Source organism: Triturus cristatus, chromosome 10 (assembly GCF_964204655.1).
Source record: "Triturus cristatus chromosome 10, aTriCri1.1, whole genome shotgun sequence".
NCBI lineage: Eukaryota > Metazoa > Chordata > Amphibia > Caudata > Salamandridae > Triturus > Triturus cristatus.
The window spans coordinates 313,660,697-313,686,861 of record NC_140593.1 but is presented as its reverse complement, the minus strand read 5'-3'; the positions used below and the strand labels follow the sequence as shown (position 1 = coordinate 313,686,861).

The window sequence follows — 26,165 nt, the reverse complement described above, 5'->3', positions numbered from 1 at the left end:
TTTACATTGTATATAAATGATCTTGAACAAGTCCTCATGCAATCTACTACTGATATATATATATATATATATATACACACACACTCACTCTCTCTCTTCCTCTCTAGCGTCAGTATGCAGACAGAAGCAATTAGTGTTTTAGGGTTATGAATGCAGGGTACTTCTGCTAGATTATAGAATACTTTTGAGATTTTAGAATATTTGTGTAAGAGGTTTTGATTTCAATATAATTAGTTGGTGGGAACAGATGGTGATGAAACGAAACAGTAAAAAAGATGTTCACAGGGATTCAGAAATATAGGCTTGGGACTGGGGTGTTATGGAGTGTATTGAAACCCCCCACTTTTAATCCATATGTTGTTTTCAATGAATGTTGAGGGGCAGGCTAATGCTCGTGTTTACTAGAAGAACACAGTTGTTCTGTATAATTTATATATTTATGCAGATTTATGCGAATAAATTTATGATACAAGCTTCACTACCTACACATGTAAGTCTATCACAAAGACAACATTTTTTTTAAATAATATAAACCACGTTTGTAATTCCTCTTGACTTCTAAACATGATGAAAGCAATGGCCAACCCCAATTGGCATATTTTACTTTTAGGGAAGGGCACAGTAATATGATGCGATAAAATGAACTATTGGTACAAATCTGTGGATGCTTTTATTGTGCTCTTTCCTGAATTTAGGGCTATAATTGATGTAGTTAATTCCGACCCGCAGGTCCCAATGTGGTTGGAGCAAAATTGTAGGAAAATAATAACACATGTCCACAAGACTGGTCTCCATGCTACTTTGGGAATTGCCTTTCAGGACGATCATGCTCTGCTAGAACACAGTTCACTAGTCTGAACTACTAGATAGTCACATCGACCACTTTTGTTAACCTGTGATGTGTATAAAATTGGATAATCTCAAAGACCATGACATGGACAACGACAATCTCCTCACAACTAAGAAGCTTCAAAAATTCAGAGGGGTGTTCTAATAGGTTAAGATCCCCAAATATGTATTGCGCATTTGGCCCAAGATGTTGGCATAGGTAGGCACTACTTGCAGGAAATTAAGGCATAGCCACCCATAGTAATGAATCAACTTCTGGCAAAAGGACATTCATCATTTCACATAATCTGAACACCTGCCTAACACTGATATTCTTTTGGCAAATTAATTACCACCATCATTTGCAAGAATGGGTTTGGCCTCCTAAAAGCATGGTGTAGTTAATTCACAAAAAATAGTTGTACACTTACAATGCAGTTGTTCTTCTAAGCATGCGTGTAAGTGGAAATGTACAACTTCCAGCCATTCAGTAACATTTCCTTTAGTATTCCTGGAAACCTATGCTCAGCACAGATTTCCAGGCATACAGTTGGGGTTTCCTCAATGCAGAGATATATGCCAGGCTTACCTCCACGTTGGGGAAAGGCAGTCTGATGTGCATACATTTTTTTTTCCAATAGGGAGAAAACTCTTCCCGTACACTGTCCTCCGCTCTCCACCCTAGAAGGAGAATTGCTCCTGACCTCTCAGTAAATCTCTGACCATTTCCATTAAGGCAAAGAGATGGGAGAGGAGGTTATGTATTTCACCAAGCTCATGAGTTTGTGCGCGTTCACAGATTGTCAAGGCAAACTACGCCTTGCACCTCTCACTCCTCATCCCTTACATGGAAATTAGGGGCATATGTATCAAATTCTCTATTTGCGACACTCAAATAGCGATTTTTTGAGAATCGCTATTTGGGAATCGCAAACGAGATGTAAGTAAAATTTCACAAATTGTTAGCGATTCTTTGGCATTCCTTAATTGCGATTAGCAAATTGCGAATCACAATTAAGGAATACATTCCCATTCATTCCTATGGGCCAGGAGGCCTATAGGAATGAATGGGAAGACATTCTCAATTAGCGATTCGCAATTAGAGAATCGCAAATTGAGAATAATTCCAAGGGTGCAAGGGTGTCGTAAGGACACCCCGATGCACCCCTGAAATGAGCATGTGTGCGCATGTGGCGCACATATATGCCCTAAGGGCATGTATGTGCGGCAGATGGCACTTTGAAAAATGCCAAAAAGTGCATCTTATAAAGAAATCGCAAATTACCACCAACTTGACGTTGGTGGTAATTTGCGATTTCTTAAGGAGAAATCGCACAACTTGGGTGCTTGTTACATCACATTTAAGGAATCGCAATTTGCAATTCCTTAAATGCAATCGCAAAATAGAGAAGCGCAAATTTGCGATTCTCTAATTTGTGATGCCCTTTTGGGATGATACATCCCAAAAGGCCTTTTCCCGTTCGCAAACGGGCCGATTCTGAGAATCGGCCAGTTTGCGAACTGGAAAAGGGCTTGATACATATGCCCCTAAGTCTTGTAGCAGTAAAACTATTCATGCCTTTTGTGGCATAAATGGAGATATTTTTGGCTGTAATAAGTTTAGCAGGCTCTAAATGGCTTTGTGTATCAGGCCAAATGAGTGCTTTTTGCGATGGCATGTACTTTATGATACGCTATAGTAGTCCTGTGCAGATAGTAATTTCCAATTGTTATACTCACTGTCTTATTACATGCCGGTTTCTTAAGTGGCCATTACAAGAATATGAAATCAGACAACCACTGTTTTGCTTTTGCATTATATTTCACATCTACCTATAGAATCGATAAACACACTCATACAGTCAGTTAAGACTAACAATAAATGTTCACACAGACAAGGACTATAATTGGAATCTTTGGAGAAAAAACAAAATAAATACGATAAAGATGCCTATTTCTCATGAATGATGTAATTAATAATACAAAGAAAGAGTGGTAATTTGAATTATGAAGTGGAATTTATAACCATTCGACTACACATTTATTTCCTTCAATAGAAAAAATATTTTAATTGCTATATAACCAAGAGTAAGCAGTGGTAAACACAGACATTAGAAATTGCACAATGTTGTTTATCATGCAACATTAACATCTCTATGTGATGACATTATCACTTGTTCACAGAACCGTCAACAGAAGTTCAATATTCAAGTTCTCATCATCCAAAATGTTCTTTCTTAATTTCCTGTTAGAAATATAAAATAGGCCTGATTTGTACCATGGATTGCAACGTCTGAGCTGTTGCTTGATAAGGTTTCATTATCTGGAAATGATTCCATCTTTTGTTTCCATCTCAAAGTCACAGAATTACCTGAGGAACACTGATGTTGACTTATGTTAGATGCACAAAATAGAATCACAATTGCAGTGAAAAAGGCAACCTCGGTATGCATTTGAGGAAAGGTAATAACTATTGAACTTATCACAGTTTATGGAGAACTTCACAAGGTATAAATGTTGGGTAGAATCGTGTCCATAAACCAGTCCAGAAAGCAATGTTCATTATAAAAGCTGGCAGGCTTTCTGGCTCTGGATATTAACTTCCTGAGGATGTCTTGATGGCTCCTTAAAACTGATGTTTTGTGAATTCAAAGCCTTTAAAAGAAACAGGGAAGCCGTTAAAAACATATTGTGATTTTGACCAAAAGCAGCAGAAAATCGGCCAATATCGTTTAGTGATTTATTCATGTATACGAACTACCCTTGCAAGGAAAGATTATTGTACAGCCATTTATACCTTATGGAATAGCACAAAAGACACATAACGATAGCACCTTTCGCAAGCTTTAGGACTGGTTGAACAAAACTATAACGTAATGTTTTTAAAGGTAAAGAATGTTTTATATTTCTATTTGCTTGTTTACTGAAAAAAAAGCCTGACAATAGAATGAACAAAAATAATTGAGTCATTGATTAGATTTTGAAGCAATCGCTAATATAGCGAAAGGGGCATATTTACAACCCCCTATCACCAATACAATGTCTGTGTTAGTGACGTTGTGTTGGCGATAGGGGCTTCGCGTTATTTACAAGGCAGAGTTAAGCCACTTAGGGCCATATGTAGGTAGCCTAACATTTACCACTTCATAAATACCGAATTTTACCGATTCGGTATTTATGAAGTGGTAAATGATATGTAGGTAATCCATCGGTAATATTTACCGATTCGGAATGGGTCGGTAATTTAGAATCGGTATTTACCGATTCGGTAATGGTAACTGGCTTCCCATTGATTCCTATGGGGCAGGAGGCCCATAGGAATCAATGGGAAGCCAGTTACCATTACCGAATCGGTAAATACCGATTCGGTAATGGGGGGAGCACAATCAAGGGTGGCAGGGTGTCACAGTGACACCCTGTTGCACCCCTGATTCCTGCATGTGTGCACATGTGGCACACATACATGCCCTAAGGGCATGTATGTCTGCCACATTGCACACTTCAAAGTGCAAAAAAATGCTTTTTTCCAGCTATTCGTCATTTACCACCAACTTTTAGTTGGTGGTAAATAACGAATCCCCACAACAACCACACACTCCCCCTACATATCATTTCAGGATTCGGTATTTACCGAATCGGTAAAATTACCGAATCGGTAATTTTACCGATTCGGTAAATTACCGAATCCTGAAATGTGCCCCCTACATACCAAAAGCCTGAATACCGGTCAGTAACGGGATATTTACCGAAAATCGGCCGTTACCGACCGGTATTGGGCTTCCTACATATGGCCCTTAATGTGGCTTAACGCTGCCTTGTAAATGAGGCCCCGTTTCACGCTGTACTTAGCATAAAAGGGGAGGGCAAGGAGTGTGGTGGGGGGCGTTCCACTGCAACACCCATTGATTTCGACTTTGCCCCCTATTTACAAGGGTAGCACAAATAGGATGCAGCGCCAAAATTAAGACCAGGGAAAACCTGGTCTTAAACAGACGAAATAAGGGGAAATGCTTTATTTCTCCCCGTTTTTGCTGTTTCCATGTGTGCTGCCTTGTGCAGCACACATAGAAACAGCAAATTGACATTTTGTTAATGTGCAAGTTCTCTGTGTGCTGCATTAAGCAGCACACGTAGAAGTTACAAAATGCCATGAATGATCGTTTATGTGCAGGAAGGGAGACCTTCCTGCACATTAACAATCATTTCCCCTAACGCAGACACCCTTGCAATAAGGTGCAAGTGTGCCTGCGTTGGCCCTAGGCAACTGAACTCAGCGCCAGCGCTACGGGAAACGCAGGGGTGCGCCGCATTCTTGTGAATACGGCGCTTCCCTGTATTTTCAGAATGCAGAAGCGTGACGTTAGCAATGTTTGCTTAACTCCACGCCTCTCCATTCTGTGTTAAATATGCCCCTAAGGTACACACACACATGCACGCACAAACACACACACTCTCTCTATTGTTTTTGTGTACAAAGAAGCGTGCTTATACTAGGTAGCATGGACCAAAATTAAATAAAGAGAAAACATAACATTTTTTAAAAAGAAATGCTCATTAAATAAAAGCAAATTAATCCATTGAAAGTTAAATTAACATGTGGAATCGTTTAGATCAATGGAAAAGGATATAACACTCACAGTGCATGTTTTTAATCTTCTATAGAAATTTACCTGATGATGCCTTAGGGAAATATGTAAAAGAAATTTTAGGCAGCATCAATTGTCTTCTACCCAGTCCATGCGCTCTTGAAAGGACACAGTGCACATATATATCCCAGAAATGTTGAGCTAGTCCATCAAATAGGTCATTGTGTTTGGGGTTGTTAGACTCTTTGAGAAAGCTCATGAAGTCCCAGAGTTCATCAACAGTTTCTGCTATTCTGAGTTTCTTCACTTCAACCAGTTTCAGAGTAGAGGTCTCCCAACACTCGTTATTAATTTCACTTAAACTGCCAGAATGCAGGTTCGCTTGTGCTTCCTTTTGGTACCCAGATCTGCCGTAAACCATGACCACCATCAGTATAAAGAGCAGCTGAAGGTACAATCTGCTGCCTATAGATTCCATCCTTTGAAAAACCTAAAAAGAGAAACATTAGGACAGTGAGTAAACTACTATCAACATTTTGCACTTTAAACTGATAACCTTAATTCCAAATAACTGCATTAAGACATTTGTTGCTCGTTTATCTGTAACCATGTTTTAAGTTGACCGTTTACTTTATTAAAAAATGTTTCATAGATGTTCACCTCAAAAGCAAAACACAAAGGCTGCCATAAGATAGAATATTATTTTGTCATGGCAGAGTGATGTTTTGCACCACAATGGGGGTTTAAGCCTAGTCTTAAAGACTGGTAGCAGCTCATGTGGGGTGAGACTTAGTCTTGACTTACAAAGCTTCAAGGCATACGTGTGAGACAACAGTGTAATAAACACAGTATTGTCATGAGGGTTGTGCCTGGGATAAAGCGATTTGTGAGATGAGATGGCTATATCGGTTGACCTCAACGTGAGCCCTATGACAGTAACTCTAGTCTTTCTGACCTCTTCCCATCTGCAATTTAATATAATAAGGCTCACCATATGATACCAACACCAATTCACTACCCCAACCCTCATCATCAAAAGGACAGGCAAACATAATGTGTGAAAGGTCCCGTGGAACCTTCCTAGCAACTCAAGGGCAGAGATACAGGCTATATATACCAGCCCACCTATCTAACTCAATACTAAAAAGACAGAGCTGCAAAGTCCAGAGAGCTCACCGGAGTAGTCTAACATAGTCCAGCCTGAAGGTCCCAAATTGTAACATACCCTGAGCACCAGTATCCTATTATAACAAAAGGATGTTTATAACACACTGCATTTTAGAAAAAACATGACTGCTTTCTTAGTGCCCTTTGGGTCAACTGACTGTGACATTACAAAAAGATGATGGACCGAATGCTGAACATTGTCAAACGTTCACCCCCAATACACAGATCTGAGCCTAAATCCTTTGTTTTTTTTGCTCACCATAACATTCCAGTTTGGACCCAGCCATATGTAAATCACTCTTGACCCTGCTCCCCATGGGTGCGACAGGAGCTGGTGATGTGCATTCATTCTAGACAGTCCCAAGGGAGAGTAGAGGTATTCCCTGCCTTTTCTGGGTGGCTCATAGCTAGACTGAATAGACCTGGCCTGCATTTAGAGTAGTGGGAGGAGCTTCACTGGCACCTGAATGGGCTGGATCTCCTTTGCACAATGCTGTCTCCACCTTCTGTAGGGAAGCTGGGCCAGTGAGGAGAGAACTGGTTTGGATTGGGCTCAGAGATGCTTGCCACAAAGAGAACAAAGAGAAGATGAGGTATAAGTATTGGACCTTAAACCCCAGAGTATTAGATCACTTCTGGATTCAACAGGAACCTCTACCAAGGAGAAGAGCTGGAGAGCTGTAAGAAGGAGTACTGCCCCTTTGCTGTGTTGCTTTGCTGAGGTTGCCTGCAGTTGCTGCTTCTGCCAAAGAGAGAACAAAGACTGGAACTTTGCTGTGAACCTGCTTGAGAAGAATCTCCAAAGGCTTGTGTGTGCCTACCTCCTGTTCTGAAGTATCAGGACCACAAAGACTTCACACCAACCCACTGACCAGTACCTGAACTCCTCTTTGGACTTCTGAATTGCAAAAGGTGTCAGAGCAAGAAGAACAACTCTGACGCCCTCAGCCTCTCCGCCAGTGATGCCGCAACCTGCACCGAGGCCGGGGGCACCGCTCGTGAACTGCACAATACACTGCTCCACCTGCACCTCAGCTCTGATGTCCTTCGATGTCGTCACCGCCAGCATCCCGTTATCGCAGAGCCGATAACCAATGAGGGTGACTTCACAAACTGTTCAACTTTGCATGGTCTCACCGGAACTGACGCCTCATCGCTGACACCACTTAACCACCCCTGTCCTGGACTTGATGCCTCACCTCCTCGGGAAGCCTCAACAACCGACGCCTCATCTCCAGGATCCCGTGCATCATCCATGGATTCCGTTTCCAAGGAACTGTTGTTTGGGGGGACCGTGTGACTACGTACCAGACCCATTCACCTAGTGGTCGGCGCTGTACTCTTGATCTGTGCCTGTCACAATGTTGCAATAGCCCCAGGTGGAGCTATTTGTTGCTATGAGTTCTATTTTTGAAGTAACCATTTTAAAAGTGATATCTTGATACATGTTTGTCATTATGGTCTTGCTTGGTTTAGATAAAGAGACATTATTTTTCTAAGCTGGTGTAGTGTCCATTTGTGGTGATTTTACTGTGTTACTGTGTGTTTGGGTACAAATACTTTACACATTGCCTTTGGAATAAGCCTGTCTGCTCATGACAAAAGGATTGCCTATTTTTTGTGCGCTAATAAACCGCTTACACTTTAATTGTGCTCTGCATTTCCATGGAGCATTAGGCTAGCACTTGCTTTCCCCGCATTACCTCCTCGTTAGTCTTCCTCGCCACATGACTTACACAGTGAGCTTCAGCTCCACACCAGAACCCTCCAAAGCAAAAGAGTCAGCCTCCCATGCCTCCCATCCCTTCCCAATATGGCCGACCCATTACACCCATGACCCCTATAAGAGGCGGGCCGGCCCAACCCATCAGCCTGTTTTTTTTGTTCTGCGCACATCTCTCCAGATGCGTCAGGTAAGTGGTGCCTGCTGTAGCAGGTACGTGGGTCTCAGGTTGGAGGTCCTGCTCTAGCGGACCCTAGGAGCTTGGACTCTGTTTGGCTTCCCCCTGCTTTTGGCCCCCGGTATGTTTGCTTAGGCATTGGATTCGGGTTTCCCTTGATTCCTTCTTCATGCCGGTTAGGCTCTGCTTTAGCGAGCTGTGGGTTTTTCAGGGGGGGGCGGGGATGCGTGGGGGCGGTTAAAGCTTTTCGTGCCCTTTTCTGCGTTTCCCTGGGCTTTTCCCACTCAAGTTTAGGGGTGTTGTATGCCTGCGTGCCTTCTGTGCTTCGCTGTGGCTCCCCCCCTTCTTTAGGCACGTTTTTGGGTCCTGTTTCCGGGTCCCATTGTACTTTTTCCGGATTCCCGTTGTTTCCGCCGCCCGCCTTTCCTTGACGTGCGGGCGGCGGCTGTGGGCGTTGTCCGTGTGTGGGTTTGTATGCATGCTCATTAGATTGCTGCTCTGCCTACCTGCTTGTTCCTCCCCCGGGTCTCTGGTTCGGGCGGGGGATTCTCTTTGCACCGAGCCGCGTTTGCGGCATTGTAGGGGGCGGGCGGCGGCTCTGCGAGGTTTGGGCCCGGCGCTGCTGGGTTCATGTTTGTGTGCCGCTGCCGCCCGCTTTCCCGTCCGGCTTGCCTGCCTTCCGGCGGGTCCTCCTTCCGGATTGGGACTCCCCATGCCGTTTCTGTTCCGGGGCTACGTGGCTCATCGTCCCGGGGGCGGGGTTTGGGTTATCCCGTGCTGGCTCTCCCTAGTGTTTTCTCACGCCTGCTTCAAGGGGGGGGTTGCTGGTGTCTGACAGGGAGCTTTAGCTCAATGGTATGTCTTGTGCTTTGGTTGTGACCGATCTCACCGGACTAGGGTTCGATTCCCGCATTTGCTTCAAGTGTCATGCGTTTGCATCTTTTCCACCTCTTCCTTACATTTTTGTGTAGTGGCAGTGTCGTTGCCTATGGGGTTTTTCCAAAGTGCGATTATTGCTATTTTGGAGTCTTTACCCCTTACCCCGCTGTGTCAACTTGTGGAATTGTTGTTATGGGCAATCTTTGATAGTCTCTGTGGAGGCTGACTGCTTGCTTCTTTCTGGTGTATAGGCGCTGGCGTTTCCTTCGGTTCGGTCTGTACAGTGTCACGGTGGCCTATTGGCCTCTGGTTGTCAGGGCTCTCACAGGACAAGGGTTTGAGTCCCGCAAACGCTGTTAGAGTGTCATAAGTTGGCACAATTTTATTACGCTCCTAGACTCTTGCTCTCGGGGTTTCAGGTTCGTTTCCTATTGATTCTGTGTATGCGACATGGTCGCCAGTTCGGATCCCGGGGGCCGCTTGGCCCTTCGTCCTTCTGAGGTTGGTGAGTTGTGGCCTTTGATTTGTCCTCCTCCTGGGGCTTCTCGGTTTCCGTGGCTTTGCTTCGCTCTCTCCCTTGCGGGGGTGCTGGGTCAGTGGTTGTTCGGTCCTGATCGTCCTTCCTGCACGGTTGCTGGTACGCGTGTTCTGTACTGGTGGTTGGGGATGCTGGCTGGGTGCTTGACTCTTCCTCCTCCTGTTCTGTGTTGCCCTCTCTTGGCTGCTGTGCCATGCGGGTCTTGTCGCCCCGTTGGGTGCGTTGTTGTATTCCGTTGGCCTGGTGGCTTGGTGGTCTGTTGCGTCTGCTTCGGGCGCCTGTGCCTTGCTCCGACTCTGTCTCTATGGCCGTGTGGGGGTGGGATGCGCCGCCCGCCTTCCCTTCGGGGGCGGGCGGTGGTGGTTGTTTGCGACTGTCGTTTTGCTCCGCTGTCGTCCTTCCTGCGCGCAGGCGGTGTGTTGCCTTCCTTCTCCTCCCACTCCTGCTGCTCTCGCCTCCCGCCTGCCTCTGGTGGGTGGTCGCCTTCCTGCCCCGGTTGGTTCGGGGATGCCGGGGGGAGGCCCGGCTCTGTCGGGCTCGCTTGCTGGTTCCCTTCCTTCTGGCCCTCGCGGTCCTGCCCTACGCTCCCCCCTCCCCCGCCGCCTTGTGATTGATGCCCTGCTATAGCGGGCTCTGGGGTTTGGGTTTTAGCATTCTCTGCCCCTCTCTGTGGGGCGGCTGTGGGCTTGTCTGTTTTTCCGGCTGTTGTACCTGTGAGGGTCCCTCGGCCCCCTCTGTTGTGGCTGTTAGGAGCGCGGGGCTCGGCTGGCTTTCATGTGTCCCGGTACTTTCGTTCTGTGGGCTCCTGTTCCCGCAGTTGTTGTGCGGGGTCTGTCCCGGTCAGTTGCTGGTTGGCCGTCCTCCGGGGGTTTCCTGGAGCTGTGGGACCTGCGGCCTTGCCATCCTGTATGCACCTGGCCTCGTCTGCTCTCAGCGGTTGAGCGGGGTCGGGCCTGGTTGGTGCCCGGATGGGGGACCGCCTGGGTATTCCGGGTGCTGTGGGCTTTGGGGTCCTTCTTGGGCTCTCCCTGTCTTGTCCGGGTCTGCGGCTTTGCCGCTCCCTCCTCATCCTGCTCCCTGTCTCGTCGGGTGGCTCTTGCACCCCTTTCCTGTCGGCTTCTTGCATGCCTTCTGTTCGGTCCTGATTGGTCGGGCCGGGGGTTCGGCGCCCGCCTCTGGTGGGGTGGGTGCTCCTTCCTTTTTCTGCTGGGTCGCTTTTGGCGGTCTCGCGTGTATTCTCTGGACAGCTCCTGTCATGGGGTTTGATTTGCTCCCCTGGTTTTTCCTGTTGGGGTTGTCTGCCTTGGTAGGTGCCTTCCTCGTTTCGTGTTTTGGGTCTTGTTGCCTGGCAGTTTTTCTCCTTCGGGTTGGTCTGGGTGCCTCTGGTCCTTCCTTGTTTCGGTTTGCCCCGGCTCTTCCCGCTTCTGTCCTGGTGCGGCTGGGTGCGTCCTTCCCTTTGGTGGCTTTTTGTTTTCCTGGGGGGGGGCGTGCATGGGTTCCTGCTCTGTGCTGGGTCGGTGGTTTTCCCGTCTGGCTTCTGTTTGCCGTTCCTTGGTTGCTCTGGGGTTTTCCCCTGCCTTGCTGGCCCTGCCTCGTGCTCCCGGGTGTTTGCGGGGTTCGCCCCTGTTTGTGGCTGCCTGTGTGGCGGTGTTCTTCTGGGTCCCTTTGGTGCTGTTGCTCCTTTGGGTATCCGGTGTTGGCTCTTCGGCCTTCTCATCCTGGCTACCGGCCTGGGGTCGCTCTGGCCTTTTGGTTGTGGTCTTTGCCTCTTGCTCTGCGGATTGGGTGTGCATTCCCTGGTCTTTAGCTGGCGCTGGGTGCTCCTTTGTTGGCTCTGGTTTGTTCCCTGGTTTTGGTTGGGGATTGTTTGGGCCTTTGCGCTTTCCTGGGGTGCCTTCTTCTGCCGGGGATTCTGGGCTTGTGGTCCTGGCCGGGCTTTTTGTTGCTCGCTTGGGCCGGCCCCTGATTTGTTTTTCACTTGCTGGGTGCTGTTGGGTGTCCGGGGGTGCTGGTGCCTCAGGTTTTCGGCTCCCTGGCGGGTCCGTGCGCTTCCTGTGCCTCGTCTTTTGTCCCTGTGTTTGGGGTTCCGGGGCCTGTGGGCTCTGGTGGATCTCTGGGGTCTTGACGTGGCTCGGGTTCGGTTTTCGCCCTGCCCGTCTGTCCTTCTCGCCTTGGGTGTGTTTCTGCCTGTGGAATTTTTCTTCCCGTTGCTCTTCCGTTTTCAGTCGGTTCCTCGTTGTCAGGCTGTGCGGAGCCTGGTTGTTGGTCTGGCTGCCTGTGTGGCCACCTGGGTGCTTGCTTCGGCGGCTCGCTTGGTCCCTGTGAGGGGCTGGCTCGGTCCGTCGCACTGCCGTTCCCTGCCTTCTGTGCGTGGGTGGTCATTTGGGTTCTCCGCTTTCAGTGGCCCGGTCTCTTCGGTGTCGTTTCGTCACCTTCCTGGGTCTTTTTGGTTCCCTTGTTCCTGCCTGGGTTCTCTCCTTGGGGTCGCAGTCCCTTCTTGGGGGTCCTTTGTGTGACTGGGGTTTTTTTCCCCTTCTGTTTCTCTTCTGCGCCCCTTTCCTTTCTTGCGGCTCTTGCCGGTTTGCTTCCGTCTTGTTCCGCTGCCCCGTTCCTCTGGTGGTTTCGGCTCTCTCGCGGGTGGTGTTCTCCCTTACGGGGTTGCTGTGTTTGTCGGACTAGGTCTCCCTTTCTGCTGTGGCTTTTTTGTTGGGTCACTGTGGTGGGGTTGCCCTCTGTTCATTCGGTTCCCCTTTTTTGGGGGATTTTGATGCCCTCTTTCGGGATGTCCGTTGGCCGGTTCTGGGGTGTTTGGTCCGGCTTGTTCTCTGGGCCCTGTTTTTCTGTGGCCTTTGGCTCTGTGCGGTCTGGTCCGGTGCCTTTCTCTGTCCCCCTTTGGCTTTTGCTTGGTGCTGGTTCATGCCGGCGCTTCGGTCTCTGGGGTCCGGGTTTTTGTCCTTCCCGGTGTCTTTCGGTACCGGGCTGGTTATTCCTGCTCATGGTTGCCTCTCCCCTGGGTGGTCCTTCCACTCGTTCTGGCCTGTTGGGTTTTGCCCTCGTTCGTGGGCATCCCTTTCTGGTCTTTTGGTTTCTTGTGAGTTTCCATGAAGCCGCTTGGCTTTGGTATGTGCTCACTGTGTAAGTCATGTGGCGAGGAAGACTAACGAGGAGGTAATGCCCCGATTACTTACCGGTAATCTTCATTACTCCGAGTATAGTCTTCCTCGCCACATGAGTTCCCATCCCTCCCTCCCTGTCTGGCTATCGGCTTCATGTTGTGCTTGGTAGTTTCAGGCTGATGGGTTGGGCCGGCCCGCCTCTTATAGGGGTCATGGGTGTAATGGGTCGGCCATATTGGGAAGGGATGGGAGGCATGGGAGGCTGACTCTTTTGCTTTGGAGGGTTCTGGTGTGGAGCTGAAGCTCACTGTGTAAGTCATGTGGCGAGGAAGACTATACTCGGAGTAATGAAGATTACCGGTAAGTAATCGGGGCATTATTGCATTTTAAAAACGGTGTTGAATTTTAGGCTGTGATTATATTTTTTTAAATTGAACTAAATTGAATCTGATTGAGCTTACCTGCATTTCTGACGATTAGGAGGGCGCGAAATCACAGTCAAGCCTCAGCGCAAACCGGAAGCTATCGGATGTAGCGCTGGAGGAGGGACAGCATTCTAGTTGTTTTAACGCAGGGAACTATAAAAACGGGGCCTCTGCGTGGCCGCGCCGAAGGCATGCCAAAGGCTAGTCCGTCTGTGCCCGTCTGAGCCCAAACGGGACCAGGGGCCAGGAACGCCTGCCCCTTTTATACAAAACCCTAGGATTCCCCACCAATATTCCAGAGAGATGCTTCTGAAACTGGCCAAACCACAGCATGATAACATGGAACCTTGTGTTAAAACATCTCCTGGTGACAGAGAGGGTCCATTATCATGCCTCCACTGTAAAGCAATATCTTAATAGCATACTACGAAAGCTATCAGCTTGGATGGCCTTTAAATGACCTGCAATAATTTTAACTCCAGGTCAATGCCTAAACAGTGCCTTGAGATCTGGGACATCTTAGCAGACACAAAACCTGACCTAGCATTTATTACATAAACTTGGAAAGATGATAACAATTCCCCTGACATTGCTACCGCCCTACCGGTTGGATATAAGCTATTAAAACGGTATAGGAAGGGATGGAAGGGAGGGGGTATAGCTATCCAATTCAAAGACCGCTTTATCTGTGTTCCAGAGTCAGTGGCCCAATTGGATGAACATGAGATCAGTGTCCAATGGTGAACAAAATCTACTCTGGGGAGCAGTAATTTACAATCCCCCCTGGATACAAGCCAGCTTTTAGCACCAAATTGTGGTCACAACTATTCCCCTCTTGCCTAAAACATAAACACTTCCTAGCTATTGGCGATTTTAATGTTCAGTTTGAAAACTTTGTGGAACCGGTTGTCAAACACTTAGAAAGTGATATGCAGATACTGCAACTAAAACAACGGATCAAAGGGCCAATCCACATGGCTGGGCATACACTGGACCTTCTGTTCTCCAACATAGAGGCTATCAACGTCTCTGAGGTTACACCTCTGTCCTGGACTGACTACTCCTTATTCTCTCAACCAACCAATCAAGCGAACCCATGTCCCCACACCATCAACAACGGTAAAAAAGACCATGGAATGTTATCAACACTGATCTGTTCGCTTCCCCTTTTTCCCCATGTGACCCAAGCATTGCCAGAGCATTGTCTGCTCAGGCAGAGGCTGAACTCTTTTATAATGAGATCACTAATGCACTGGATCAGTGCACCCCTAGGCTAGAAAGTAAATCTAACAGGAAATCACAATCAGATAAATGGTATTCATTAGAATAAAAACTGTTAAAAAGGAGATGTAAATCCCTTGAACATAAGTGTAGACTATCCAAAGAAAGCAATGACAGACAGATCTACAAAGGGGAGCTGCAAATCTACGACAATGCCCTCAAAAGTGCAAAAAAGACTACTATGCAAAACGAATTGAAGAAAACTGTAATTCATCTAAAGAATTATATAAAATAGTGAAGGGACTCTGCAAACCAACTAGTATTTTCCATACTATGACTCCTTCTACTGACAACTGTGAGCTAATTAACAGCTTATTCACGAATAAAAATATACACCTCCTTCATTAGCCAACCCACTGTAAACAAATTAGACTGGGAGACTTTAGCAACACACCCTAAAGCACATGCTTACTTAAGCAATCTGGCCCCTTTCTCGGAAGAACAGGTCGCAAAAGCTATGACTGAGGTTAAAGCAGGATCTCAACCCCTGCCCTCACTTTATCTTCTCACGACTTGTATCAATCCTAAGCACGCACGTTACTCGTATCTTCTATAAATCTCTAGATTCTGCATCATTCCCAGATATATGGAAGGAAACCATGGTATTTCCACTATTAAAAAAAGCAGGCTTGGAAATCTATAATCACACAAACTACCGAGCAATCTCTCAATTACCATACTTGTCTAAAGTATTGGAGAAACTGGTCAATAAACAACTGGTCAATTTCCTAGAAACTAATGAACTTTTAGATCCTTCTCAGACCGGTTTTAGAGCTGATAATACAGAAGCCACCTTACTTGCAGTATTAGACAACATCAGGTTCTTGGTGAGCCAAGGTAAAGCTGCTGCACTGATCCTTTTGGACCTAACGGCAGCTTTTGATAATGTTTCCCACGACCACCTGCTACGTATTTTCCATGAATAAGGAATACATTCGAAAGCTCTTCAGTGGTTCACCTCTTTTCTATTCAACAGAACACAAAAAATCCAAATGGGCCCTTTCTCTTCCATTTCAATAACTATCAAATACGGAGTCCCACTGGGGGCCTCCCTGAGCCCCTGTTTAATGCTTATGTCTCCTCCCTAGCGGAGATTAGCAGGAAATGGGGCTTCATCATCTGCTCCTATGCGGATGATACGCAGCTGCTAATTGCCTTTGAAAAAAGGCATGAGAATACCAAAAATAATCTAATTAACTGTCTCACAGCAACCTGGATAACAGAACACTGCTTGATATTGAATACTGAAAAGTCTGAGATTCTGCTTTTTGGTGGAGCACACCTAGTCTGGTAGAATGCCTGGTGGCCCCGGGCACTAGGAGCCGTCCCAGAACCCAAATGAGTTGCAAAAAGCTTGGGCACACTCATCGATAATACACTAACAATGCAAGACTAAGTTCGAGCACTGTGCGGGAAAAGTTTCGCTATGATGAAACTACTACGAAGACTTTTTTCATGGATCCCCTTAAACTGTAGAAAGGTCATTACCCAGCCACTACTTTCTAGCAGACATGACTATGGAAATGCACTCTATGTGGGCATGCCCGAGTATCTTTTTTCCCGACTGCAGGTGGTCCAGAATGCTGCTGCTAAACTGGTCTGCAATAAAAGCAAATACAGCTCGGCATCTGAAAGTCTGAAGGAACTGCATTGGTTTCCTGTACAACAAAGGGCTAAGCTCAAGCTCCTGTGTTAAGCTCATAGAGCGCTATATAAGAGTGGCCCCCGAATCTTGAGAGATAAAAATTGATTCTATACACCCACACGAAATCTGAGATCTCGCCATCATGCCATGGTCAAAATCATACCGATCACGAAGGTTAGAGCAGGAGGTCGAGCCTTCTGTAATCTGGCGGCCATTCACTGGAACGAACTACCCTTAGACCTTTGCCTAATGGACGAATATTTTTACTTCAGGAAGAAACTGAAAACATGGCTGTTCCCCAAAACATAGCCAAAGATACCCACTGTCATCTTGGCTGGGGTTCCACTCCATTAAATTGTCCGGATAATCGTAACTTCCATATCAGGATAACGCTTTCCTAGCGCCATGATGCCCCTTGGGGTGAGTGCTGCGCTTTTGCGCTTAATAAATATAAATACAAATACAAGCTACCAAGGGGATGAGCAGGGGTTATCTAAAGTGTGTAACTCCCTTACTCTGATTAGAAGGAAGGGTCCCTATGTTGACAAAGTTGCATACCTCTGCCAACTAGAGACCCCCATTTCTAACAGTGATGTTCCTATGTGCGTACTAAGTGGAAAGGGGTGTGCCCCGATCTGGGTCTCTTGCTCCCTGCACCACTGGATTCGTGCTAGCCTGTCTGATGAGGAGTGAAACCCCCAAACCGGTCTCAGGATGCTTGTTTACGGTCCAGGGAGGACCTGGCATGGGAGTTCGGGCTGGACTGTTCTCATGGGGAGCAGGGTCAAGACTGATTTGCATATGGCTGGTTTCAAACTCTGTTGAAGTGGCAAGCAAAATAACGATGGATTAAACCCATATCTGTGACGGGGGGTGAGTGTTTGAAAAGTTTCAGCACTCTATCCATAATTTTAATTTGTGATATTGCTATGTGCATCCTAAGTGGCTAAGGGTATGCTCAGATGTAAGTGAAATGAAATGAAATGAAAAGGAGTTTTATAAAGCGCGACTGATGCCCAGGGGCGTCCAAGCGCTAAAGATAAAAAATGATAGTGCCTCATAACGCAGTGGCTCCGGGGGTGATTAGTCAGCGAAAAAGGAATGTTTTGAGCTTTTTCCGGAACGAAAGCAAATTCGGGTCGCATCTGAGCTGTACAGGGAGAGAGTTCCAAAGTTTGGCCGAGTTGTGAGAAAGGGACCTGCCTCCTGCTCTTGATCTCCTAATCCTGGGAGCTTCGGCTAGGAATGCATTAGCGGAGCGGAGTTGTTTGCTAGGTTGATACGGGGCAAGAAGACGGTGGTTAATCTTTGGACCAGTATTCCAAAATGCCTGATGAGAGATGCAGAGGGCTTTGAATTTGATTCTATCCCTCACAGGGAGCCAGTGAAGCTTCTTCAGTCCTAACTCCACTGATACTTTACGAGGGAGCTGAAGCAGCATACGGGCAGCACAGTTCTGTATGCGCTGAAGTTTTTGCAAGACATATTCTGGAGACCCTAGATATAAGGCATTACTAAAATCTAATCTAGATTGAATTAAGCCCTGTATGTCTGTGGAAATCGCTTTTTTTAGTCTCCACTTCCAAATAAAGGAGCCAGTAGTTGGAGGTCTGCCAAAGAAACATCACTCTGATGATGAATCTACATATGTTTACTCACTGTGTTACTACTATCTTTATTGCTAGTGGCTCTAAAATGTTCCAGTATTTGTTTCTTTAATTCACAGATAGTACTTCCTATAAATTGCAAACCGCAGGGACACTCTACTACATATGCAACATACTGATCTTTACATGTAATGTTTTGTCTGATTTTAAATTTTTGTTTTTTTGCTGTGCTGAATTTTTTTTTCTACTGCAATCTAAGATGTGAGGGAATAAGCAGTGCATGGGAAATGCTCAAGTTGTAGTTAGCTCTGTTAACTATAACTGGTGATTATTTTTTGTTAAAAACTTTATGTTAGCACTGAAATTGTCACCTAAGTATAACGCCACTTTCCCTTTGTTATTTTTCAGTGAATTTCTAAGTTTATTTTAAAAACAAAATCAGATCTGATCACACCTAACTATAATGTCACACACACACACATATATATATATTCACTTAAAAAACCATAGGTTTCACACATGTTATAGTTAGCTGTACATTTCACTCGTAAAAAACCAATGAAATTCCACTTTATAGTTAGATCAGGTAACTATAACTTGCGCGCCCAAAATAAACTGCCGATGACGTCACATATTACATCACTCATGACATGGTCAGTGACATCACTCATGACATCAATGATGACATCTGAAATTACACATTGTGGATTGCGGTCGCGCAAGTTATTATAGTTACCTGATCTAACTATAACGTGGAATTTCATTGGTTTTTTACGAGTGAAATGTACAGCTAACTATAACATGTGTGAAACCTATGGTTTTTTAAGTGAATTTGCAAGGTTTTGTAAATGATAATTCCTAACTATAACGTGTGTGAAACCTATGGTTTTTTCAGTGAATTTGTACGGTTTTATAAATGCTAAGTTATGTATTTTTTTTTTTTTTTCTGGTTTTTCACTGTGCGCACACCCTGCGCGCTCGGTGCGCTTCGCGCACCGTGCGCGCGCTGTCGGCACTCGGTGCGCTTCGCGCACCGAGCACCCACGTTGCGCAGTCCATGCCGTGCGCGCCTCGCCTTTTTTTACACAGTAACATTTGTTTTTTTCTCCCTTGTGGGTCCTTTAATTTATTTAATAAATGTGATTGTTACTTCTTTATTTTTTTTTTTTGCCGTGCGCGTTCGGTAAGCTTACCGTACGCGCACTCCGCGATTTTTTAAAAAAATTATTAAATGTATTTTCCGTACTTTTGGGTCCTTCTTGGACCCCCTGACAAACACTAGGGGGTCTGCAACTCTCTTCGTTGCCCCCTTTTCACGTTCCCCACCTTTGTTTCTCAGTGCGAGAGACAGAAAATGGCGGCCGACACTTCCTGATTGCGACCGATTCGAATGTTTACAGTCATGTAACCACCAATCAGAATTGAGCTCGTGCACGTTACCGTACGCGTACGGTAAGCTTACGGTAAGCGCACGGAGCGCGCTTACAGATATATATATTGATTTAAATGCTATTTTCTCAGGACCTACTGAACAGATTTACACCAGACCTACAAAAGGCACATCCTTGACCTGAGGACTACCTCTCTGCCAAATTTCAAGTAATATATATATTATCTACTGGCGGTCGCCAGTAGATAGTTATAGTTAGGACCGTGTTTCCATAGGAAATCCGCAACATTCTATTTGGAATAACTTTGGCGCCGGTTGACGAATCCTCGCGAAATTTCCAAAATAGGTGGGGCGCTCCGCTCCGCTCCTACCCTGAAAGTCTCGGGGGGATTCGTCAAGCGGGGGCTGAGAAAAAAGGGGGGTCCCAAAACGCGTTTTCCCCATGCAATTTTCCATAGGGACCTTTAGTCCAAGGTACAGCCCGAACGGCTGAACAGAATTTCTTGAAATTTGGCAGAGAGGTAGTCCTCAGGTCAGGGATGTGCCTTTTGCAGGTCTGGTGTCAATCTGTTCAGTAGTTCCTGAGAAAATCAAAAGTAAAATCATATATATATGTGGGCGGAGCCTAACCACACATCTCATCCTGAGATCTGATTGGCTGTCAGCACTTCATCCAAGAAGTGTTGGCAGCCATCTTGGGACCAATATACATGATAGCCCCTCATTAAAAAGCATTGCAGTTAATAGAAGGTTTTAAGACTTTAGTTACATTATAAATCATTTGTAGATGGTACCATACTCATTTTAGGAATTGTGGTATGTTCTAAGGTGATTTCACCATGTGAAAAAGCCTTCTGCTGGGATATCATGATTGAGAAAAAAATATTTTCTCATGCTTTTCCCACAGAGGTTTGGAAGGTGATCTATAAGCTAAACTGAGAGCTTATTTTCTGTAAATTCACATTATCTTTCTCAGTCATGTGAGAATGAAGTCTGACATTCTCAGTAAAACATGTACATCCAACAAGGGCAGAGACTGTCAGTTGATTCCTTTGTGTTCTACTGCAGCTTCCCAGAGTGTTCCAAAGAACAACTAGAGCGCTAACAGTTCTACTTATGATAAACGTATGGCACACCTGAAGCCATCTTGCTTGGATTAAAGTGGTAACTCTTAAAACATTTAATTTAAAAAGGAACAAAATGAGGGGTTCATTTTTCCATAAAAAGTATGATTAGTGCTGCAGAAAGAAAAATTAGGGCACATTTTGAGTGACTTCTCAAATCCTCTTCTATTTCATTAAAAAATTCTGACATGCAGACTGAAACATGCACTTTCAATACCAGCAGCAGTTTTCCCTGGTGAGCAGTAGCTTTACTACAGTGATCTAATGAGCAAAAAGAGTGCTAACATTCTGAATTTATGGCAAATGTGTGACACATCTGAATGCCTTTGGAATCAAAGTAAAAAACTGAAAGTATTTCCTACTGAGGAGACTGCAGTAAATGAGGAAATTAGGAAACTTCATAACAAATAAGTCTGCCAAGATGGCCACCAGAGACAAAAGAGCCCAAATATAGCCCAAATATCACCCAGATGTAGCCCAAGTATAGCCCAATGACAGAATGTCCCAGAGTGTTCTTAAAAACAACTAGAGCGCTTACTGTCTTCATTATGACAAAAGTATGGCACACCTGAAGCCATCTTGATTGGAATAAACTGGTAACACTTAAAACATTTAATTTAAAAAGGAACACAATGAGGGGGTTCATTTTGCCATAGAAATTATGATTAATGCTGAAGAAAGAAAATGAGGGCACATTTTGAGTGACTTCTCAAATCCTCTTCTATTTCATTAAAAAATTCTGACATGCAGACTGAAACATGCACTTTTAATACCAGGAGCAGACTTCCATGGTGAACAGTAGTTTTACTACAGTGATCTAATGAGCAACTAGAGTGCTAACATTCAGAATTTATGGCAAATGTGTGACATATCTGAATACCTTCATGATGGAATCAAAGTAAAAAACTGAAAGCATTTCCTACTGAGGAGACTGTAGTACATGAGGAAATTAGGAAACTTCATAACAAATAAATCTCCCAAGATGGCCACCGGAGACAAAAGAGCCCAAATGTAGCCCAAAATCACCCAGATGTAGCCCAAATATAGCCCAATGACAGAAGTGTGCAAAACACTTATTATGTTGTGTTTTTGCAGTGTTATATAGTGCAGACTTGTCAGGTATTGGAGTGCTTTACATGAGCATTGGTTACATCACACAAGAACAAATTCATTTTGGTTGTAGACATGGGGAGACTAAGTGATTTGACCAGAATCACAGAATGTCGAGCTGAAGCAGAAACTCCAACCTGGTTCCCCAGTTGCAAAGTCTGCAGTTCTGGAAGTAACACCACATCCTCTCCCCTAAGTGCAACATTTAATCAAGTGGTCAACTGGATAAAAAACATAAAGGTAACAAATAATTTAAAAGTGCTTTCTCGCTATTTGAAAACTCAGAAAAAATGTCCTTATTTTAGTCTTTTAGAGCACTAACCGTAATTTTGATGCCAATAAGACCCTCTCATATATGTAATTTCTAAAGGAAATGCTCTGGTATTACAGTTTTGATTACATCAAGATGACGTCAGGCGTTCCACACTTTTGTAATAAATATAGAATGTTAGCAATCTAGTTGTTCATTAGGATACTGTTGAGAGGCAGAGGCCAGGGGCACGGACTCTGAAAATTGAAGGTAGGTAGGAGGGTGCAAAGGCAACAATTTAACCACACTGAGCAGGCAGGAAGGGCCGTGGCAGCACAACAGACTATGGAGGGCAGTGGAAAGGGGGGCAGGGGCAACAAACCAACAATACAGGACTTGCAAGAGAGGCTGTGGCAATGTAATAGACCATTGTGGGCAGAAGGAAGAGGCAATGGTAGTACAACCATACATGCCAACAGACCCGATTCAGCCAGGAAACGTCCAATGTTTTTAAGCTCAAATGGGCTTTATTTTATCTGTCTCCTGTCTACAATCTCCTCTTTTTCAATGTAACTCAAAGGGGAAAATCAATACCCCAGTTTTTTTTTCAAAATCTCCCTCTTACCAAGTTCAAAATGTTCGCAAGTATGGTACATTGGATCATGGAAGGAAATGGGGTAGGGACATGGACTTGGATAACAGAGGACAGGAGGGACATGGAGAGGTGCACCAAACTGACCCTGCAGGGCAGGCATCAGGGTTTGCAGCAGCACAATACACCACACAGGGCATGCAGGACGGGAGTGCAGCACAACAATCCATAGAAAGCAAGAGGGAGGGGACAGGACCATGCACATGGACAACAGAGAACAGAGGGGCAAGAGGCAGGACCATAATGGACAGACAGGAGAGAAAGCTGCAGCATAACAGACCATAAAGGGCAGGAGGGATGGATCAGGGGCATTACAATGGAACAGACAAGCCAGGAGGGAGGGAGTAGGGGTCTGCACATGTAATCAGAGGGCTGGGGGCAAGGGGGCAGGGCAGGAGCAGCAAGATAGCCATGGAGGTCAGGCAGGATGGGCACTAGAAGCAAGACACACCATGAAGAGCAACAGTGAGACTGTGATGGCATACACACAGACCATGGAGGGAAGGTGGGAGGGGTTCAGGGGCAGCTAACTGACCACACAGGGATGGTGGGAGGGGCCATGGTAGCACAGAAGACTATGCATGGCAAGTGGGAGGGTTAGTGGTAGCACAATGGCTATAATGGGCAAGAAGGAGGGTGCAGGGGCATGCACAAAGGACGATGGAGGATAGAAGGGAGGGTCAGGACCTGTGCACAGACAAGAAAGTTCAGGAGAAGGGGCCTCACAACAGACCGCACAGGGCAGGCAGGAGGAGCAGTTGCAGCACAACAGACCAGGGAGGGCAGAAGGGTGTGTCAGTACAATGGACCATGTAGGACAGGAGGACGAGGATAGGGGCATGGCATGTGGACAGGCAGGATGGAGGTGGCAGGGACAGGTTACAGTCATCTGACAATGCTAGGCAGGTGGGAGGGGAGTGGCAGCTCAACAGAACACTCAGAGTAGATAGGAGTGGCAGGTCCATGGAACATGCTGGGCAAAAAGGATGGAGCAGGGGCATACACAAAGACATCGGAGGGCAGGGGGAAGGAGAATAGGGGTAGCAAGCTAAGCACAGAGTTTAAGCAGGAGGTCAATGATGGGGCATAGAATTGGGCAATGGAGGGCAGGAGGAGTGGACTGGTACATCATACTAAATTGAGGGCAGTGGCAGCACATCAGACCATGCATGGCAGGAGGGAGGAGGCTAGTCCATGGATTCACACAACAGAGGATAGGGAGGACGGGGATGGGGCAGCAAGCTAACTGTTCAGAGAAGGCGGGTATTAGGAACTTTATTGTTTTTAAAACGCGTGTCTATGCGAACTACTTAAAATATAAACAAGTATGCAGCATAATCTCACTTTTATTCAGGAAGAAGAGGACGTTTGTGACTGTGACTCCGGGCTCACTTGGCAGAAACACCCCCTGACCCTCCACCCCCTATCGCAAAATGTAATACCCGTGAAAAGGGTAGGTGAACACAGTGTTATATAGAACATAGTCCTGAGAGCACGATTGAAAATGAAAACTAGATATAGTGTATGGTATAAACTATGCACCAAAAAGTGTGATATAAGATGAACCGGGCGTGAAATATAATATGCAATACATTGTGCGCAATGACAGATTCATTGGAGAGCGCGAGATAGCACAGGCACTAGCGCGTGCTATGCGATATGCGCCTTGGAGTGTAATATGCACAGGGCAGTGTTGTGTAACCTAACTAGTCTCTAAAGTTGTAATATAAAATATGTGCTGGGGAGTGTAACGTTGCATATGCACTGTGACAAAGATATGGATCCCAGATTGTAATATGTATGGCATAGCACTGTACGTTATAACATAGGCATCGAGGAAGGCACGTTAGATGGGGCAATATAACCCGTGCGAAGACAAGTGTGGCATGACATATTCACGGGGTGGTGTTACAGTGCACATGGGCTAGAGAGTGTCATAGCATATGCACTAGCTAGTGGAATACAACACAGAGGTGTGTGGCACTCAGCAGGCAATGGTGGGTGTAACACAGCATTGGGCTCTGCCAGGAGCGCGCTGTGACTCTCAAGTGATGTTCGTCCCCTTTCCAGAGAGTAAAATAAAAAGTATTACACATCCGGCAGTGGATTGTGTTTTATTAACCGTGAGGGGGGTTTCTTGCATAGTTTTGGTCGAATTTTTGTTGAATCCCCTTTGAATGGCTTGGTGTGCATGTGTATTAAATGTGCCCGTCAATAGCTACCCATGTTTGTATAAATAAACGACAAGGGTGTCTACCGGGATTAGGCACGGTAGGGCATCAGACATGTCAGAGCTTCACTAGTGGTGTAAATACATTCCACGTGGATTCATTGTATGCATAGTCGCCTTTTAATGAATATCACGCAAATCGTCATGGTGATAGGTACGTACGGTTTGTCCAGCATGTCCTAGGTATGTCTATAAATATATATTTTTTAAAAATAATAAAAAACAGTGGCCGGCCCTGGGGATTGGGGTCAAAAAAATATAATTAGGAGACAGGCCCTGGGGGATGGGGTCATCAGGGCCAATAGAATAAGAAGGGGAACCACACAGCCCCCCTTCTTAAAAAATTAAAATAAATAAAAGACTGGCATCGTGCCGGAGGCCACGCCCCCTCCTTGCAGCACTCTGCAAACGCGCCCCCTGGCGAGTTGTAAGTTGGGGAATCAATTCCTCTTCAATACTGAGGGTCCCTGAGGGCCAACTAGCCCAACAGGCATCTCCAGTATGCACCAGGGAGCTGCGCTGCAGACAGGTGTTCTGAGGCCAAGCCCCTTTTTACACCTCTCTGCAACGCAGCTCTGTGGCGCTTACTGGAGGTACCTAGTGGTCTAGTTTGACCCTAGGGACCCTTAGGATTCAAGGGGACTTAATCTCTCAACTTAGAACAGCCACAGGGCGCGTTTACACAGTGGTGAAGGGAGGGGACGGGGCCTGAGGTGACGTGTGCAAACACGCAATATGGCACGTTTTAAATTGGGGATATAATTTTCCTTCAATACTGAGGGCCCCTGGGGGCTAACTAGCCCACCAAGTGCTTCCAGTAAGCGCCACTGAGCTGCATTGCAGAGAGGTGGTCCAGGCCGTGCCACTTTTTACACCTCTCTGCAACGCAGCTCTGTGGCACTTACTGGAGGTACCTAGTGGGCTAGTTGGACCCTAGGGACCCTCAGGATTCAAATGAACTTAATCTCCCAACTAAAAACGGACACAGGGCGTGTTTACACAGTGGTGAAGGGAGGGGACGGGGCCTGAGTTAACGTGTGCAAAAACGCCCTGTGGCCTGTTTTAAGAGGTAGTTTTAATCCCCCTGCCCTATTATATACTAGGGGCTTACAGAGGAGGTCATGCTAATCACAGGGGGACCCCAACGCATAATGTTCCCTAGTGTATGTAGGTGTTTTCACTGTATTCTAAGTGTCTTTTAACATAGCACTGGCTCTAGGACTGGTTAGTCAGACTCAGTTACCACCAGTATCCGTCTGAAAAAGTTGAGGGTACAGGATGATTTTGCAACAAGGCTTCTTTCTGCTCTTCTTTTTGTTCTTTCTGCACGTTATCCTTCTTCCTGCACTTTTCTTCGTCTTTGAGGACTTCTGTTGCTTCTTTCTGCACTTCTTTTTTTTCTTTCTGTGCATTTTTTCTTCTTTCTTCACATGTCC

At 45.9% G+C, this 26,165-nt stretch overlaps 1 protein-coding gene and 1 non-coding gene across 2 annotated transcripts in view; one reads left to right on the top strand and one right to left on the bottom strand.

The window, feature by feature from the left end:
- Window positions 1–2,983: 2,983 nt before the first annotated feature.
- FAM237B (family with sequence similarity 237 member B) overlaps window positions 2,984–26,165 on the bottom strand; it is a 226,773-nt gene continuing 203,591 nt past the window's right edge. The window contains exons 2-3 of the mRNA XM_085630076.1: window positions 5,499–5,904; window positions 2,984–3,483 (exon numbers count right to left, since the gene is read on the bottom strand). Coding sequence (XP_085486202.1) covers window positions 3,455–3,483; window positions 5,499–5,892 — 423 coding nt within the window. The 5' untranslated portion in view covers window positions 5,893–5,904 and the 3' untranslated portion in view covers window positions 2,984–3,454. The remainder of the gene's footprint in view (window positions 3,484–5,498; window positions 5,905–26,165) is intronic.
- On the top strand, window positions 9,442–9,583 carry LOC146789369 (U4 spliceosomal RNA). The gene has a single exon (XR_014970203.1). It is a non-coding gene; the product is annotated as a U4 spliceosomal RNA (small nuclear RNA).